General features: G+C 43.7%; 1 protein-coding gene across 4 annotated transcripts in view; it reads right to left on the bottom strand.

Moving 5' to 3' along the window:
• Nucleotides 1-15,214, bottom strand: part of TSC1 (TSC complex subunit 1) — a 46,511-nt gene that overhangs the window by 11,724 nt on the left and 19,573 nt on the right. For all 4 annotated transcript variants that reach the window (XM_061199707.1, XM_061199710.1, XM_061199708.1 and 1 more), the window contains 10 exons: nt 13,917-14,061; nt 11,900-12,054; nt 11,441-11,514; nt 5,547-5,722; nt 4,814-4,929; nt 4,324-4,435; nt 3,890-4,008; nt 2,076-2,145; nt 1,560-1,664; nt 714-1,272 (listed from right to left, as the gene is read on the bottom strand). In XM_061199707.1, the coding sequence (XP_061055690.1) occupies nt 714-1,272; nt 1,560-1,664; nt 2,076-2,145; nt 3,890-4,008; nt 4,324-4,435; nt 4,814-4,929; nt 5,547-5,722; nt 11,441-11,514; nt 11,900-12,054; nt 13,917-14,061 (1,631 nt within the window). The remainder of the gene's footprint in view (nt 1-713; nt 1,273-1,559; nt 1,665-2,075; nt 2,146-3,889; nt 4,009-4,323; nt 4,436-4,813; nt 4,930-5,546; nt 5,723-11,440; nt 11,515-11,899; nt 12,055-13,916; nt 14,062-15,214) is intronic.

Here is a 15,214-nt window from a genome sequence, read left to right as displayed (position 1 = left end):
AGTCTATTACACTAAACTTCACTGAAAAAGACATCTTAAACATTACAGTTATCTGTCAAATTCGACCTTAGGTTATTCTACAGAGGAAAAATTAAAACTAGCATTCCCTAAGAGCCTGTTTAGAAATGGCATCACTGTGGACCAGTGATTCCCTTATTCTTTCTCTAGATCACCTCTAAAAGTGTAATAAAGAAGGGGTGAAAACAGCGCTCTCTGACAGGCTCCTAAGCCATGTGAGCAGGGGCAGGCCACCATGAACTTGCATTGAGATGCTGACGGCTTTTATCTTCCATCTAATGGACTATGTTACCAAAACAGAACAACAACAAATCTGCAGCTGGAGAAGGAGACTTTGTGACCGCTCTTTCTGTATTATTTGAACACCATAACCTCATCCTCAAATTTCCAGAGAGCAAAGATGAAAGCATTTGAGCTTCCTCACAGCACAGTGGCACAGAACAGCCCAAATATAAAAGACTCATTTTTAAATGGCCTGTTACCTAAGGAATTACCTGAGTTTAACGCGCCTGTGTGGAGGATACACACATTCATGTACATGAAACGCAACGGGCTAGAAGGACGCCTGACAAAACAGAGAACCAGCTGCCTCTGGTGAGCACAAGAATAATTCCTGTTTCCAACCACCGGCTTCTTGTAGTTTATAATCAAACGGAACGTTTAAAGAAAAAGAGAACGGCACTACCGCGCCTTACCTGTTGAGCTCCTTGCTGTGCGCGTCTGCCCCTTGCTGTATCAGTCTGTCCAGCACTTCCATGGGGGAGGCAGAGGGCGTGCAGTCCTCCTCTGTGTTCCCTTTTGCTTTCTTTAGCAGTCCCTCCGTCTTCTTGCTGACAAAATGACGGGCAGTCTTTGGCAGTGCCACCTCAAAAAGATGATCGTATGGGGGAGGCTGCCCACTGCCAAACCCCACTCCCCTCTGAGGTGGAATTTTAAAAGGGCTGGGAGTGAGGATGCTGCTCTCCAGAGAGGCCTGGCGCTCTCTGTCCCCGGCAGGGCTCTCCTCGGCGCCTCCGCAGGGCAGGTCTATGGGGGTAAAGGCTTGCTTTGGGGTGTCAGGCCCCAGCCTGTCCAGGGTGGAGTTCAGAGGCTCAGGGTTCGCACCGGTGCCCTGGGCACTGGAGACGGCTGAGTGGGTCTTCCGCGGGCAGCCCGGGAGACTGTCCCGGTAGAAGGGAGAGTCAAAGCCTCCGCGAGGAGCTAGGGGCTCGGCGTCGGCTGTTGTGATCTCAGAGAGTTCTTTAGATATTGCCGCTGCGAGCAGGGAGGGAGAGAAGAGACAGCACAGTCAACAGGCCAACCTGGGGAAGGCCAGGCAGTGTGGGGCCGCACGCCGCCCTGGGCCCCCCAGAGGGACAGGTACACAGTGGCCTCCCTTTACCGCGCACAGGACTCAGAATACAACTCCCAGCTCCTCCCCCAAGAGAAGAAAGACCAAGCAAGCCTGTGTGTGCTGACGCTAAATCCTGGTACTAGGGCAGAACAAGGGCTTTATCAACTCGCAGCAATCCCACACAAGCCCAGAATCCCGCACATGTTACCTTCTTCTTTATCTTTTTCAATACTATCTTCTTCAGAAGCCAGGTCACCTAAAAACCCTGGAAGATCACTGAGAGTGACAGACCCTTTGCTCCCAGGTAGCTCTTCTGAAGAGAAACAAAGACAAAGACACACACTGGTCATCCCCGTCACTGTGAAAACTGCTTCCACTGTAACAGAATGGGTCTACTATGATTCCTTCTGCTGAAGAGAGGAAGCTCCCACAGAAAGCCGAAATATTACAATAATCTAACTAAAGGTACCAAAAAATCATCCCACAGAAAATATAACTCTCTGTTCTTAACATCTCAGAGAACAGATAAAGCCACAGTTCGACCAGCTCAAAACACAGGTACTTAAAAGCTTTGGGGGATGTTGTTATTAGGCTGGCTTTTAGAATTAATTGTATGTTTCGTTATCTCTGGGCTTCAGTGATTTGTGGTGTTCCAGAATTTCCCTGTTTCCACATATAACCCATCAAGAATCAAGCAAGGTCTACTGTTACCCAGAGATTTTACCTAATCCTCTGTCATTCGGAAGATGGTGTTGTCTATGTAGACAGGGCCTTGCAGAATCTGTTCTCTCTTCCTGAAAAGACAGGTACCATTTATATCACAAGGCAGAAAATTGTGTACATGTTCTCTAATATTAGAGAAATATCCTGAACACCTAAAATTTTAGCATATTATAAGGAGTTTAAAGTTTAGCCCCATGGTTCTCAAACTGTTTGGTCTCAGGACGCCTTCCTATTCTTAATAATTATTGAGAATCTCAAGGACTTTATTTATGTGGTTATACCTATTGATAGTTACCATGTTACAAACTAAAACAGAATTTTAAAATTATTAATTCACTTAAAAATAACAAACCCAGGAATTCCCTGGAGGTCCAGTGGTTAGGACTCCGGCTTTCACTGCTGAGGGCGCGGGTTCAATCCCTGGTCAGGGAACTAAGATCCCACAAGTTGTGCGGCGTGGCCGAAAAAAACCGACCCAATACATGTAAACATAAATAACATAGTTTTATGATAAATAAAAATAAGTTTAGTGAGAAGCGTCAAGCTCTTTCACATTTTTGCAATCCCTTTCATATCTGGCTTAGGGGAAGAAAGCTGGGTTCTTATGTCTGCCTCTGCTCTGCTGCTAGGTTATTCTGGCTCAAGTGTATGAAGAAAACTCTAGAGCCCACAGATAAGTAGTTATAAAAAGTAAACAGACTTCTTAGATAACTGTGGATGACCATCTTTGATGCTACACTAAAACTCGACAAGGGGTGTTTCTTCAAGGTTAGTTACAGCGCAGAATCTGAAACCATGGCAATTCACTCTTCACACTGGGTCAAGATCCCCTGGTCTGCCTTGTCCTCCAAATGCGTCTTTTACCTACGTGTGATTCTATAACATATACACTGGGCATGTAGAATACTGGGTCACCAAGTTATGCAGATCTTCTAAGTGTGGCAACATTTCATCATACAATATCAAAAACTCAAATTATTAACCAAGCTTCCCAAGACTTTTCAATCTCATCATAAAAGACTTGGGGAAACTATGAAGCTCTTGGTGCCAGATGTCAGTTTTTTAATATTCTAATTTCACCTTTTTATCACTGGCAACAAGTACCGTCAGTTGTTTATCTTGAAGTGACAGACCCAGTTTGTCATCTAAGAAGCTAACTGCCTGCCAGACCCTCAAGTATGAGTAACTATAGTTTGTCACCAGTTGTTCTTTCAAATAAAACTGCTGCTCCATGAAAAAAAAAGCAACTAGTTCAGCTCTTAACTCAAATAATGGCACAGGTGCTTGTGGTGACCACCACACACTGGTATGCACTCAAGGTGCTTTATGTCTACTTCCTACTTCATCACAAACAATATTAAACATATGCGTTCTTTCTATGGAATACTCAAGGTTTGTTTTGTTGTTGTTGTTTCTTTTCTTCTGTTAAACTGAAAGAACACGTCGAGGAAGAAGAATGCAATGCCTACTAGGAGAGTATGATCTATACTAAGGGGCCAGCCCTTTTACCCACCATTGTTTCTGTGCCATGAGTGTAAGTGCCAATGCGGTAAAAAGGGTGAATAACCACTTAATATTACTATGAAAGTAGTTCTGACCTGGCAGATGCCCTTAAAGTGTTTTGAGACCCCTGCAGTCAGCAGGTCACACTCTGAGAGCTGCTGGTTAGTCTATTTTGAATTGATCTGATTCAAACCCATTACATTTTAGGTCAAACTTCTATCTGGCATAACAGGCTTCACAAAATGAGGCTGGAAGCAAGTCACTGTGCTTGGGCGGGCGGGTGGGGAGGGCAGCAGAGGAGCCCAGGCAAACCTTCTTGGGGGCTGTGGCCATGGCCTGCGGGAGTGAAATGTGCACGTAGTCATCCGAATGGCAGGGTGGGGCTGGAGGAGGAGAGGTTGCAGGGGTTCCCAGAGGAGTTCCTTTTCTACCTGCTCAGAGACAAGAGCAGAATATACACACTTTGAGGAAGTAAAACAATTAGGAAAACTGCCAAATTTTTTTCAGCTTAACTATTACTGCAAAGAAAGCTGCCAGAGTTAACTTTCTGGGGATCTAGATCAGTCTTTCTTTTTTTTTTTTAGGTTCACTTTATGTGTTCTGAAAGCTCCAGGGGTTTGTATTGTCAAAAATAGGTTTACTACTACAAATGGCTCTCAAACTCACTATTCGACCTAAGAGATAGTTCCCTATCATAAAAGGCTGGCCCGAACCAACCAGTCAAATCTAACCTAAGACATACATACCCGCTGTACCAAAGACTTTACTGTAAGGGTGTGACAAATCAGGTGGGACATTTCCAGGAGAAGTTGGAGGAGTGGTCATCCCACAAACCACAGATGGGCTCCAAAGAGTAGCCTGGAAGTTAATAAGGCAGGTCAGCGATGAGGAACGAACACCCCCGAGGGTATACCCCCCCGAGGTTTAACGAATACCCCCGAGGGTAACCTCCCGAGGTTTAAGTCCATGACCAATGATCTTAAATTTAGCCTTTCAACTGGAAAAAGGCATCTTATTAAAGCCTTATCAAGAGACACATTGCATTTTGTAAGTCTAGACTCCAAGAGAAACTCAAGTGGCAACAGTAACTTTTCTTGCAAATGTCATGCATCCTTAAAAACTAACTCCTGAAATGAGCAGTGAGAGATTTTCCCAACCATAGGCTAAATCCTGACCCAAATGGTCAGCTTCACCAGCAAGCAGAGAAGAAAGCAGGCACACTATTTGACACCATACTTGTGGCGGCTCAGTTAACAGCCGTGTCGACAGGGAACTCAGAGTCTGAGGTAGCTGCCCTGGCGTGTTTAACAACATCAGCCGAGAAGTGGAGTGAGGGGTAGAAGTAGCACTCCCTACAATGGAAGGGAAAGAACACAGGGGGGTCAGTGTGTGGCTTCAGATTATTCTGATAAAGAGTTATGGTCCTCGAGACCATTTGATAATTTAAAAGCCTCTTTAAATACCCTTTGGAAATAAAGTTTAGTAAGGTTTGATGTCTAGTTAAGTTTTAGGATAACTTGAAAAAGCACAACCTGTATGACAACTTCGCTGGGTGCTACCTATAGATAAGCCTAGACTTTTACATGAATCCAATTCTGAATTGTACAGATTCATTCAAAACTGTGTCAATGTGACAGCCCAGAGGGCCTCACTAAAAGTGTCTGAAAAAATCTAAGATTCCTTTATGAGCTGGAGCCTAGAAGCCAAATCCTTTAATCCATTTTCTTTGTTAAGTGTTGACACATACCAGGTCTGTTGACATACTATCAAGAAGGAGATCAAGGACATGGGACTGTAAATTAAACTTAGGGGAAAATGGAGGCAAATTCAAATTTTAAATATTTGGGAAACAGTTCCTAGGAGCTGAACTAAGTCTTATTCTAGGAACGGGAAAAAAAGTCAACAAAAATATACAATGCTTTCTAGAGACAAAGTTGTAAAGCAGATAAGTACCAAAGTCACTTTTTACCATAGCTATTCTGTGTGTCAACATAAGAGCTGGTGGTGACGTCGGCCAAACGATGAGGAAAACGGGCTGAGATTTGGTGAGACACAGAATAGCCATCTTCATAGGAGGCTTCGGTAGGGTCCAGAGAGATTTTGGCACATTCTATGACAACATCATGTGTTTCTAATCTCTTCCACCTGTAAAAGGCAACGAAAGTCAAGAAGTGCAAGTTATAATCCATTTATTCAAGCCATCAAATACTGAAGAGCGCTACCTCAATGCCAGCCACTGAACTCTGACTAGCAAAGAACAGGCAGAACCACGCCAGCCCAAGCACTAATCAGCACTATGATATAAAGAACTAGCCGTTCATTTTACAAACCTATACCCTCCCTATTCAAAATGGTTATATCAAGTTATCAGAAACTAATCCGAAACAAAAATTCTATCAACAAAAGACCAGGCATAGCCTCAGAACAGAACACAAACTATGCAGAGCAGTCACCAGGGGAAACTCTCCTTTGGCACAAAGGTAATCAAACAAGAGGGAGACCTGGAAACTGCCAGGTAGCTGAGGCTGACTTAAGGTCTCCTATCAAAGCCTCAGGATTCTAATCCATCCCTAGACCAGAAATACAGCGCAGCAAGTCTCAAACTGAGAGAAAGCCCCTGAGGATATTTGAAGAATTGTCTAAGGAGTCCTGTTATGTGATCCAGAGTTCCACTTCTAAGAATTTAGCTTATGGAAATAGACATACATCAAGATGGACAACACTCAGCACAGCTTGTAATAGAAAGAAGAAAGGTCCAACCAAAGAGGTAGATTCTGCAAAAGAAAACTTATTACACCACCATGAAAAACCATGCTTTCAGCAGATCAGTGGTTGCCAGGAGTGAGAGAGGAGACTGAACACCTCTCAAAGGGCATGAAGGAACTTTCTGGGCAGCTTCCAATTTTAGCTGCTTCCAGCTGAATTGTTACCCTACCTCCATATTTCTATGCTTCAAATTTCCTGATGTCTGAATTTTTAGACATCAACTATTTTTTAAAATTAATTAATTAATTAATTTTTTGGCTGTGTTGGGTCTTCCTTGCTGTGCGCAGGCTTTCTCTAGTTGCGGTGAGCTGGGGTTACTCTTCGTTGCGGTGCAAGGGCTGCTCATTGCGGTGGCTTCTCTTGCTGTGGAGCATGGGCTCTAGGCGTGCAGGCTTCAGTAGTTGTGGCACGCGGGCTCAGTAGCTGTGGCTCGCGGGCTCTAGAGCACAGGCTCAGCAGTTGTGGCGCACGGGCTTAGTTGCTCCTCAGCATGTGGGATCTTTCCGGACCAGGGCTCGAACCCGTGTCCCCTGTGTTGGAAGGTGGATTCTTAACCACTGCACCACCAGGGATGTCCCAAGACATCAACTGTTAAGGTCCTTATGGTAGGTGAGGATTTAGGTCACTTCCGTATATCCTTTTCCCTTCTCCCCAGTGCTCTCAAAATAGTATATCATTGTTTGGTTGTTTCAAAATTGATTTTGAACAATTCATTATAATGACTAGATAAGCACTACTCATGGCTGAGCCAAAGAATATACTACAGTATTTCCTTTGCTGCTCAATCTAGTTTCTCCTGGAGTTTGAATGTTGTTGTTCCTTTTCCTCAGTCTTCTATGTGTCTGTTACTAATCCTTCCTAATGTGGCTCCAGCAGTTCTGAAATAATGCCTAATATAATTTGTTCATAATGAAATGCAAATAGTCTACCAGGATTATTCACCCTCTCCTAAAGAGCTCCCTGCTGGAGCCCTCCCTCTCGCACTGGTTGTTCTCAACATTGCTGTGTTATACCAAGACTTCCCCTGACCAAGACCCTAAGTCAGGTCCCCCATTTTGTGAACTCTGTGTCTTCCTCGATTTTACTCTCGTTTTCGTGGAAGACATGCTCCAGTGGTTCACTGAGGAAGGGTATATGCGAGGTAAATTTGAGTCCTTGCATATCTAAAAATGTCTCATACTTGATAGGCAGTTTGGCTGGGTATAGAATTCTAAGCTGATAACCTTTTTTCTCTCAATTTTGAAGGTGTTTCAGAAGCTAACCTCATTCTGATTTCTGATCTTTATAGTTTTGGTTTTTTCTCTCTTTAAGATTTATCCCTGGTGTTCTGAAATTTCACAATATTGAGGCTTAGTAGCATTCTTTTTCATTGACTGTGCTGGGAACTAGATAAGCACCTTCAATCTAGAAACTCACGTCCTTCAATTCTTGTATTATTGTATTTTCTTGTATCATTTGTACTTGTATTGGAAATTTTCTTCTGTTATTTCTTTCACAATTTCTTCCCCCACCAAAGTTTTCTCCTCCCCCTTAAAGACTCTTCTTTACTAGGCTTCCTGGACTGATTATTTTAAATTTCTTCTTTCATTTTACTCATCTCTAGCCTTTGATTCTGCTTTCTGAGATATTCTCAACTGTATCTTTCAATTCTTTTACTGTAATGTTTATTTTGGCTATCATTTTTCATTTTTCAACAGTGCTTTCTTTAGTCTCTGACTGTGCCCTTCTGTGGCATCCTGACCTTTATATATGCACAAATGCTTCCTCTCTGTAGCTACTGTAGATGTTTTCTTCTGCTCTCTGTATTATCATTGTTTCTAGCTCCTTTTTCTTCTCTTTACATTGGTCTCTTATCTTTGGTGTTAGAACTTCCTTCAAAGGCCAGATGACCCATCTATCCAAGGTGAAGGAGGCTCTGTAAGTTGATCCAGGAGGCTTCCGAGTTAACACAGTAGATTGGACATACACATCCAATTGTAGACTCTCCCCAAACCCCACCAAGCCTAGAGTAAAGATTCCTTTGTTTCCTTTTAAATATAAACCCACAAGAAAGAGAAGAATGAGAAAAAAGAGAACAGCACCACATGTTTTTGAAACTAGAAAGCAGATAGGCAAGTGGTGACTGACTCAGTGAATCCAGGAAAGCAGAATCCTAAGCTGCCAATGTTTCAAAGCTAAAAGTCAACCTCATTTATACTGAGGAACCCTTAAAAAGCTAAAGAATTTGTATACGTCGAGTACTTCTGTACACCTGTACTTCTGGAGATGAGTGACAGGTAGGTGAGGGCAGCTAAAATCAGCAAGACAGGGTAAAATCTACTGAGGAGCAGTTAGAGCCCTGAGACTCTGTCCCTGACTCTACACTCCCACTTTTCTCACCAGAAATCCAGATTATTCTCTGAGGAGGTTAAACAGAGAGTATCGGGATTGAGGTACTCCAGAAATGGTTGAGGGCACGAGTACTATTCAAACAAGAGGATTAAGTGAGCATGTACATTCTGAATGCCAAGACCACTAACCTCTCCCCACCAAGCAACCTCTTCCCTCTAGGAGTAGCCAAATCCTTGCCAGACTAGACATCAGAAGACCCTTTCCCGAAAAAGTCCGACCAGCTCAAATGGAAACAAATACTGACATCAGCATCTCCAACAGATGCTCAGATAGACCTACAAGGAAGCTCAAAGTCAACAAGCCCCATCCCTGTGAGCAGAGCTTTTTAGTCTCCTCACCCAGATATAAACCAGTCTTTGCAGAAAGCCTCAAATTTTTAAAAAGAACAACAAAAGAGCAGTTTAAAGGAAACAGATTATGTAGGGAAAAGAAAACCTTAAAAAACACCTATCAATCTTATCAAAGACATGAGAGACTGCATCCATGAAATAAAAACAGGCTACTGTAAAAAAGGAGCATTCAGAGAACTAAAAAGAGCTCTTAGGTATTGAAAACGTGGCAGAAATGAACTATAATAGAAAGATTAAGAGCTATAGGCAAGGAAATCTTTAGGAAGATTTCCTAAAGAGAAGAGGAGAGCAAAGAAAAGGAGAGAACTGCTCCAGGAAGTCCCAAGCAGAATACTAAGAGTTCCAGAAAGAAAGACGGAGACAGTCAAGGAAAAGAAATCAAGCACAAATAATTAAAGAAAATTTCCTAGAATTTAAAGATAGGAGCTTCCAGATTGGACAATGAGAACACATTCATATCAAGGGACATCACTAGGAAATTTCAGAATATTATAAGAACAAACAGAAGACAGTAAACACAGATGATCAGAAATCAAAATGTCTTTTGATTTCAACAGCAGCATTGGAGGCAAGGCAGCAATGGAATAATGCCTTCAAATTGCTGAATGAGAATGACTCCCAATCTAGAAATCTATACCCACACAGAAAATGACATCCTTTCTCTAAAAGCTACTAGAAGATATAGTCCATGAAAATAAGAGTGACCCAAAAAAGAAGGCATGAGATACAGGAAATGGGAGAACCTGCACAGGAGAGAGGCACAGAGAACCCCCAGGAGAACAAGATGATAGCTGTGTACGAGGCACAGAAGACAACCTGGTCAGATCAGAACAGACATGCCAAAAGACAAGCGTGCTGCAGGCCATCTCTAAGGTTTCTGCTGCCACCATACCCTCTTTCTGAGGGAGTGTCTAGGTGACGATAACTTGTTGGTACTGAGCTTGTCTTGTTATGCACTAATGAAGTTCCTACTCTCCCTTCTCTGCCAGGATCAGCTGAGGACATTCATTTCATCCCACAGAATGATTCTGCTCTGACCTATTCCTGGAAGCAGCCACAGTGAGTTCAGGAGCACAAACAGAGCAGTCCCCTCCCTCTGCCATATTTCAGCAGCACATCCAGCCCCTGGCCCTCACTATCTGACCTCGCCAGATGCCCTGACTAGGGGAAGGCTTATGTTTCCCAGGACTTGTTCATGACCTTGCCCACCGACTTCCCTGGAAGGGACTCCTGTAAACTCTCAAGGAAGGGGACGCCCAACCAAGACTCAGACACTCAGTTTCTCCTCTCGCCTCCTGGGAACCTTCACCTCATGATGACAAGACGGCCTTTTCCAAGGCCAGACTTTGCTTCCTAATTAGCTTTTCAAAATGAAACAAACATGTGGTCACACTATAAAGAAAAGAAAGAGAATGATTAAAATAAAAGCAAGAATAGTAGGTGCCTCTGAGGTGAGACATGGAACAGGGAGAAAGATGGCTGCAACTGTGGAGGTTAATGTCCCATTTTTTTCAGCCAAGTGGCAGCTACACAAGTATCCATGCGTTACTACTAAACTTTTCTTACACATTTGCTATGTTTCTCTACATGTATCTCACAGCAAGTTGCTTTAACCTGAGGTTCGTGTGGCAGAACGAGGGCTCGTAGAGAAGTGAAATTTGCTGAAGGGGGATCAGGCAGTGAGCCACCTTTCCCAGTGGGAGATCCTCCAATGTCAATACCCGTGGACCCCTTGTCCCCCAGAAGGCTTCAATCCCCAGCCTAGGGAGCAGGAGGCTGGCAGCCAGCCAGAGAGAAGCGGAGGGGAGGGGCTGAGCCTCTCACAGCTCAGTGTGTAGGATTTCACCCTGGTCCCTCCTTTCCAGTCATGACTCAGCTCCACCCTCCATCATGCTTGGCGTCCTCAAATCAGGAGCCTTGCAGGTTCCACTTCCCCAGAGAATGAACCTGGGCACTTCTGCTAAGCCCCGTGGAGGATGGCAGTCGCCTGGCTAAGCAGGACAGAGAAAGGGACCTGGGGAGTCCGGCCACTCGACGTCCAGACTCTCCACAGTGCACTTGGTTCCACCCACAGCCCTCAGCGCCTGCCCTGCACAGTCGCACTGAGCCGCGAGCCTTTCCGGGGTTCTGCGGTGCGGGTGCTGCACTGCACCTCCTCCATCCTGCCTGTGAGGGATATGCTCTAGACTCACGCATACAAAGTTTTTTTTACTGTACGAGTCCTTTAAAGTGGAATGATTCCATAAATAGAAGAACATGCTTCCCCAACACCACCTCAAAAGGGACATCTCCAAGGTCACATTTTCAATTTCTTAAGTGAGCCTATAAAATTCTGTCACTAGTTCAGTTTCTATACCTTCGAGGGTCCAGTTCATGGTCCTTGGATCCAGTCACTAATTCTGGGTGAATTCGCACATGCTCCATCATTGGCTAGAAGAGTTTGGGTTGACAAGTTATAAAAGGCTTAACTTCTGTGGTATTTCTACACAATGAAATATTATTTGACAATAAAAAGGAATGAACTACTGATACATGCCACAACGTGGATGAATCCCGAAACATTATGCTAAGTGAAAGAAGCCGTTAACAAAAGACCACATATTATATGATGCCATATAAATGAAATGTTCAGGACAGGCAAGTCCTATAAAGGCAAAAAATAGATCAGTGGTTACCAGGGCTGGGGGCAGTGGGCAGCACAGGGAGAAGGCTGAATTTCTTCTCAAAATTTCCCTATCATTTAATACAAAAATTATAAATGCAGCCTATTTACACAGTATGCTAAGTAGCTAATAAATGAGTTTTTGCTACTTACCTTGACCACCTCTTCAAAAGTCTCCAGGTTCTCCTTCATACTGTAGTGAGAACGTAGGAAGGAGACAAAGTTGCAAGGGTACATCCCATACAGGCGATGGAAGAGAGCGTAAACGCTGGCGTGGAGGTGGACGAGATAGATTTCCGTTACGTGGCCTAAAAAAGAAAACCATTGGGGCTTCCCTGGTGGCGCAGTGGTTGAGAATCTGCCTGCCAATGCAGGGGACACGGGTTCGAGCCCTGGTCTGGGAAGATCCCACATGCCGCGGAGCGGCTGGGCCCGTGAGCAACAACTACTGAGCCTGCGCGTCTGGAGCCTGTGCTCCGCAACAAGAGAGGCCGCGATAGTGAGAGGCCCGCGCACCGCGATGAAGAGTGGCCCCCGCTCGCCGCAACTGGAGAAAGCCCTCGCACAGAAACGAAGACCCAACACAGCCATAAAAAATAAATAAATAAATAAATAAAAATTAAAAAAAAAAAGAAAACCATTGAAAGGAGTCACCAAGCTGGACACAAGACTGATGTGTGTGAAACAGACACGAGCACAGTGCTGCCAGCATGACTCTCCGCGTACGTGTGCTCCCACCTCGCTCCAAAGATGGTAAGTAAGTAAGAGCGGTTTTCTAAAATCCAAATCTGAACACACCGGACACCACTGTTTGAAATCCATCAGTGGCTCCCATGGCCTCTGGATAAACTCCCATCTACTTAGAGTGACCCATAAAGGCTCACACTGATCTCATCTCTGCCCTCCTCTCCAGTCACCCCTAAAATAGGACCCTAGACATTCTCATAATACTGAACCACCTTTACAACGGTACTCTCTGAAATCTGTAATCATACTTCTCCACGGCCCTACTCAGTACGCGTCTCTTGAGAACAGCACTGACTCACTCACCTCTGTACCCTCATTAGTGCCTCGCACTGGGCTTGATGCGTAAGAGGCGTTCATATATTTGTGGAACGAATGCGTGAGAACGTTTTAAAATCAGTTTGTAGTCTTAGCTATGCAGATTTGTAACTATAGCGTGAAAAACTACCATCCAGAAATTAGCTTAAAGAGCTAAGAGTGGGAGAAATAGAAAATTTAATTCATCTAGCCTTACCTAGACCCTATGGAAAACCCCAAGTCCACAGTATACATAAAGCTCCTCGAAATTAATGGACAGGCCATTTCTTTCTCCCCAGGAAAAGCCTACGAGACAAGCCGGCATCATATGCGCCTCAGGCTTGTCACTTAATCCTGCACAGGAAGCCAGAGTATTCCATTTCCCAGGGCTTACACATTTCATTCTTTCAACACGAATATCTCATGCTGGGATGACCAAAAGATTCCAAATTTCCCGTGTTTATATAGCTTCTGAATCATTTTGATAGAGCCGTACTACCTGTCAATATGGAAACAAAGCCCCACTGTACTGGAAACGAGAACACTAATCAGGACGTGCTGCATTCTCTCTCCTCCTTCCACATTTACAATGGACAAGTTCTCTGAACCAGAAGCTTGTGTTCTGTCACTACAGACCAGCAGAGGAAGACAAAGATGTCCCACAAGCTTAGTCCTATACTGCTATGACACAAATTGAAGTTGTTTATCAGTTTATTGAAAATCAGGAAGTTGTACCTACCACTCAGTTTCTCTGACAACTAATCCTTTTAAGCCAACAAAATAAGGAAGGTACCTCAACAGTCGCGCTGCTTCTTTTTTTTAATTTAATTTGTTGGCCGTGCCACACGGCATGTGGGATCTTTGTTCCCTGACCAGGGGTCGAACCTGCACCCCTTGCACTGGAAGCATGGCGTCTTAACCACTGGACCACCAGTGAAGTCCCAACAGTCATGCTTCTTATTTGTACCTCTGGTGGACGTACCTGAGGTATTTCCTCATCTGGCTGGTGACAACCAGCCATTTCAGCTTTAGAATTCTACATGTCCTTCCCTTCCAGCACATGACCTGTTAATCAATCATGAAAGCACTCACTTGGTGGGGCATGACAGGTATAGAAGGAGATCTTTACCTGGTTTCTTCAGGCACCATGACGAAAGACGGCCAAAAATATCAAAGAAATCATGAAGGTGCTGTTTCCCCGACTGTGGAATCATTGGTAGCATGGTTATCAACACTAAGACCCCTGTTGTGAGGACAATGACATCGGTGTCCATCTGCAGGCGGGAAGGTCAAGAAAGAAGAAACACCTGTCAGGTGCAGCATTAGAATCCGCACACTTGGAGGTTCTAACACCAAGGCGTCACAGGCTAGACGCCCAGCACAGACTTATCCTCCTACCCCTAAGGGTGGGGGCACAACACTGAAACACACACAACCAAAAGCCACTGGGGACCAGCGCGACCATGCTGAGTCTGCAGGGACCACGCTGATGCACCAAACTCATCCGGGGTAGGGGCTTAAACGGGGCTTGGGGACACCCAAGCCCAGAGACTTAGGATGTGCTATTTATAGCCCCTGGAGGGAAGCACAAGAAGCTGCTTTTTAACAGAACGAAAGAATGTTGCTATTCTTGTTCATTCAAGCAAATCATAAAATACTTACTTTTTTAAAGTCAATTAAAAAGAACCTTATACATTGACAAGTCATTCACTATTTTCAAAGGATTACAACGGAAGTATAATTTAATAAGAAATTAGTATAGCACTAACAAGTCTACTTAATGGCTCACCGTCACAGCAATATTTAGAGACCAGCAAATAAAAGAAGATATGGTGACCTCTGACCATGTCTACAGTTTAAATATCAAGTCATATAAATTTAGACTAATTGAAGACACTTAATAACCAATGAATAATGAATCAACTCAGACTAGCTACAGCAGCTCACATGATCCATAATTAAATTATGAATGTTTGCCAAGTAACTGGAATTCAGATTGAAGAAACAAGATATTAATCAAAAGACTACCATGCAGGCTAAGACATTCATTATTCCTACTAAAAAAGGAATCTACGAGTCTGGAAATAAAGTTTTAAATATATTTAGTTTTTACGTCAAGCACCAAGCCATTTGTTATGGCGGATATCTAGTAGGAAGAGCATACAATACTGGTAGGAGAATCAAGAATCTATAATGAGTTCGGGTAAAAAGGACTAACCCGAATTTTGGTTAACAAAACATTCTTACTGAAGGTTTGAATAACAGTCCGTAAGTAATTTTCAAGGCTTATCTTTTTGGAAAAGGTAAGTATTTTGCAATCTGAACTAAACAGTGTGCCTCAAAATCGGATTATAGTCTCGTCTATCCATTCACTTAAAAAAATTCTTAAAACTGTTCCTGCTTTTGCTGAACATTAAATGCACATTT

The sequence above is a fragment of the Eubalaena glacialis genome, chromosome 9, assembly GCF_028564815.1.
Source record: "Eubalaena glacialis isolate mEubGla1 chromosome 9, mEubGla1.1.hap2.+ XY, whole genome shotgun sequence".
In the NCBI taxonomy this organism is placed as follows: domain Eukaryota; kingdom Metazoa; phylum Chordata; class Mammalia; order Artiodactyla; family Balaenidae; genus Eubalaena; species Eubalaena glacialis.
The sequence above is the reverse complement of the archived record's forward strand: the minus strand, read 5'-3'. Positions and strand labels throughout refer to the sequence as shown.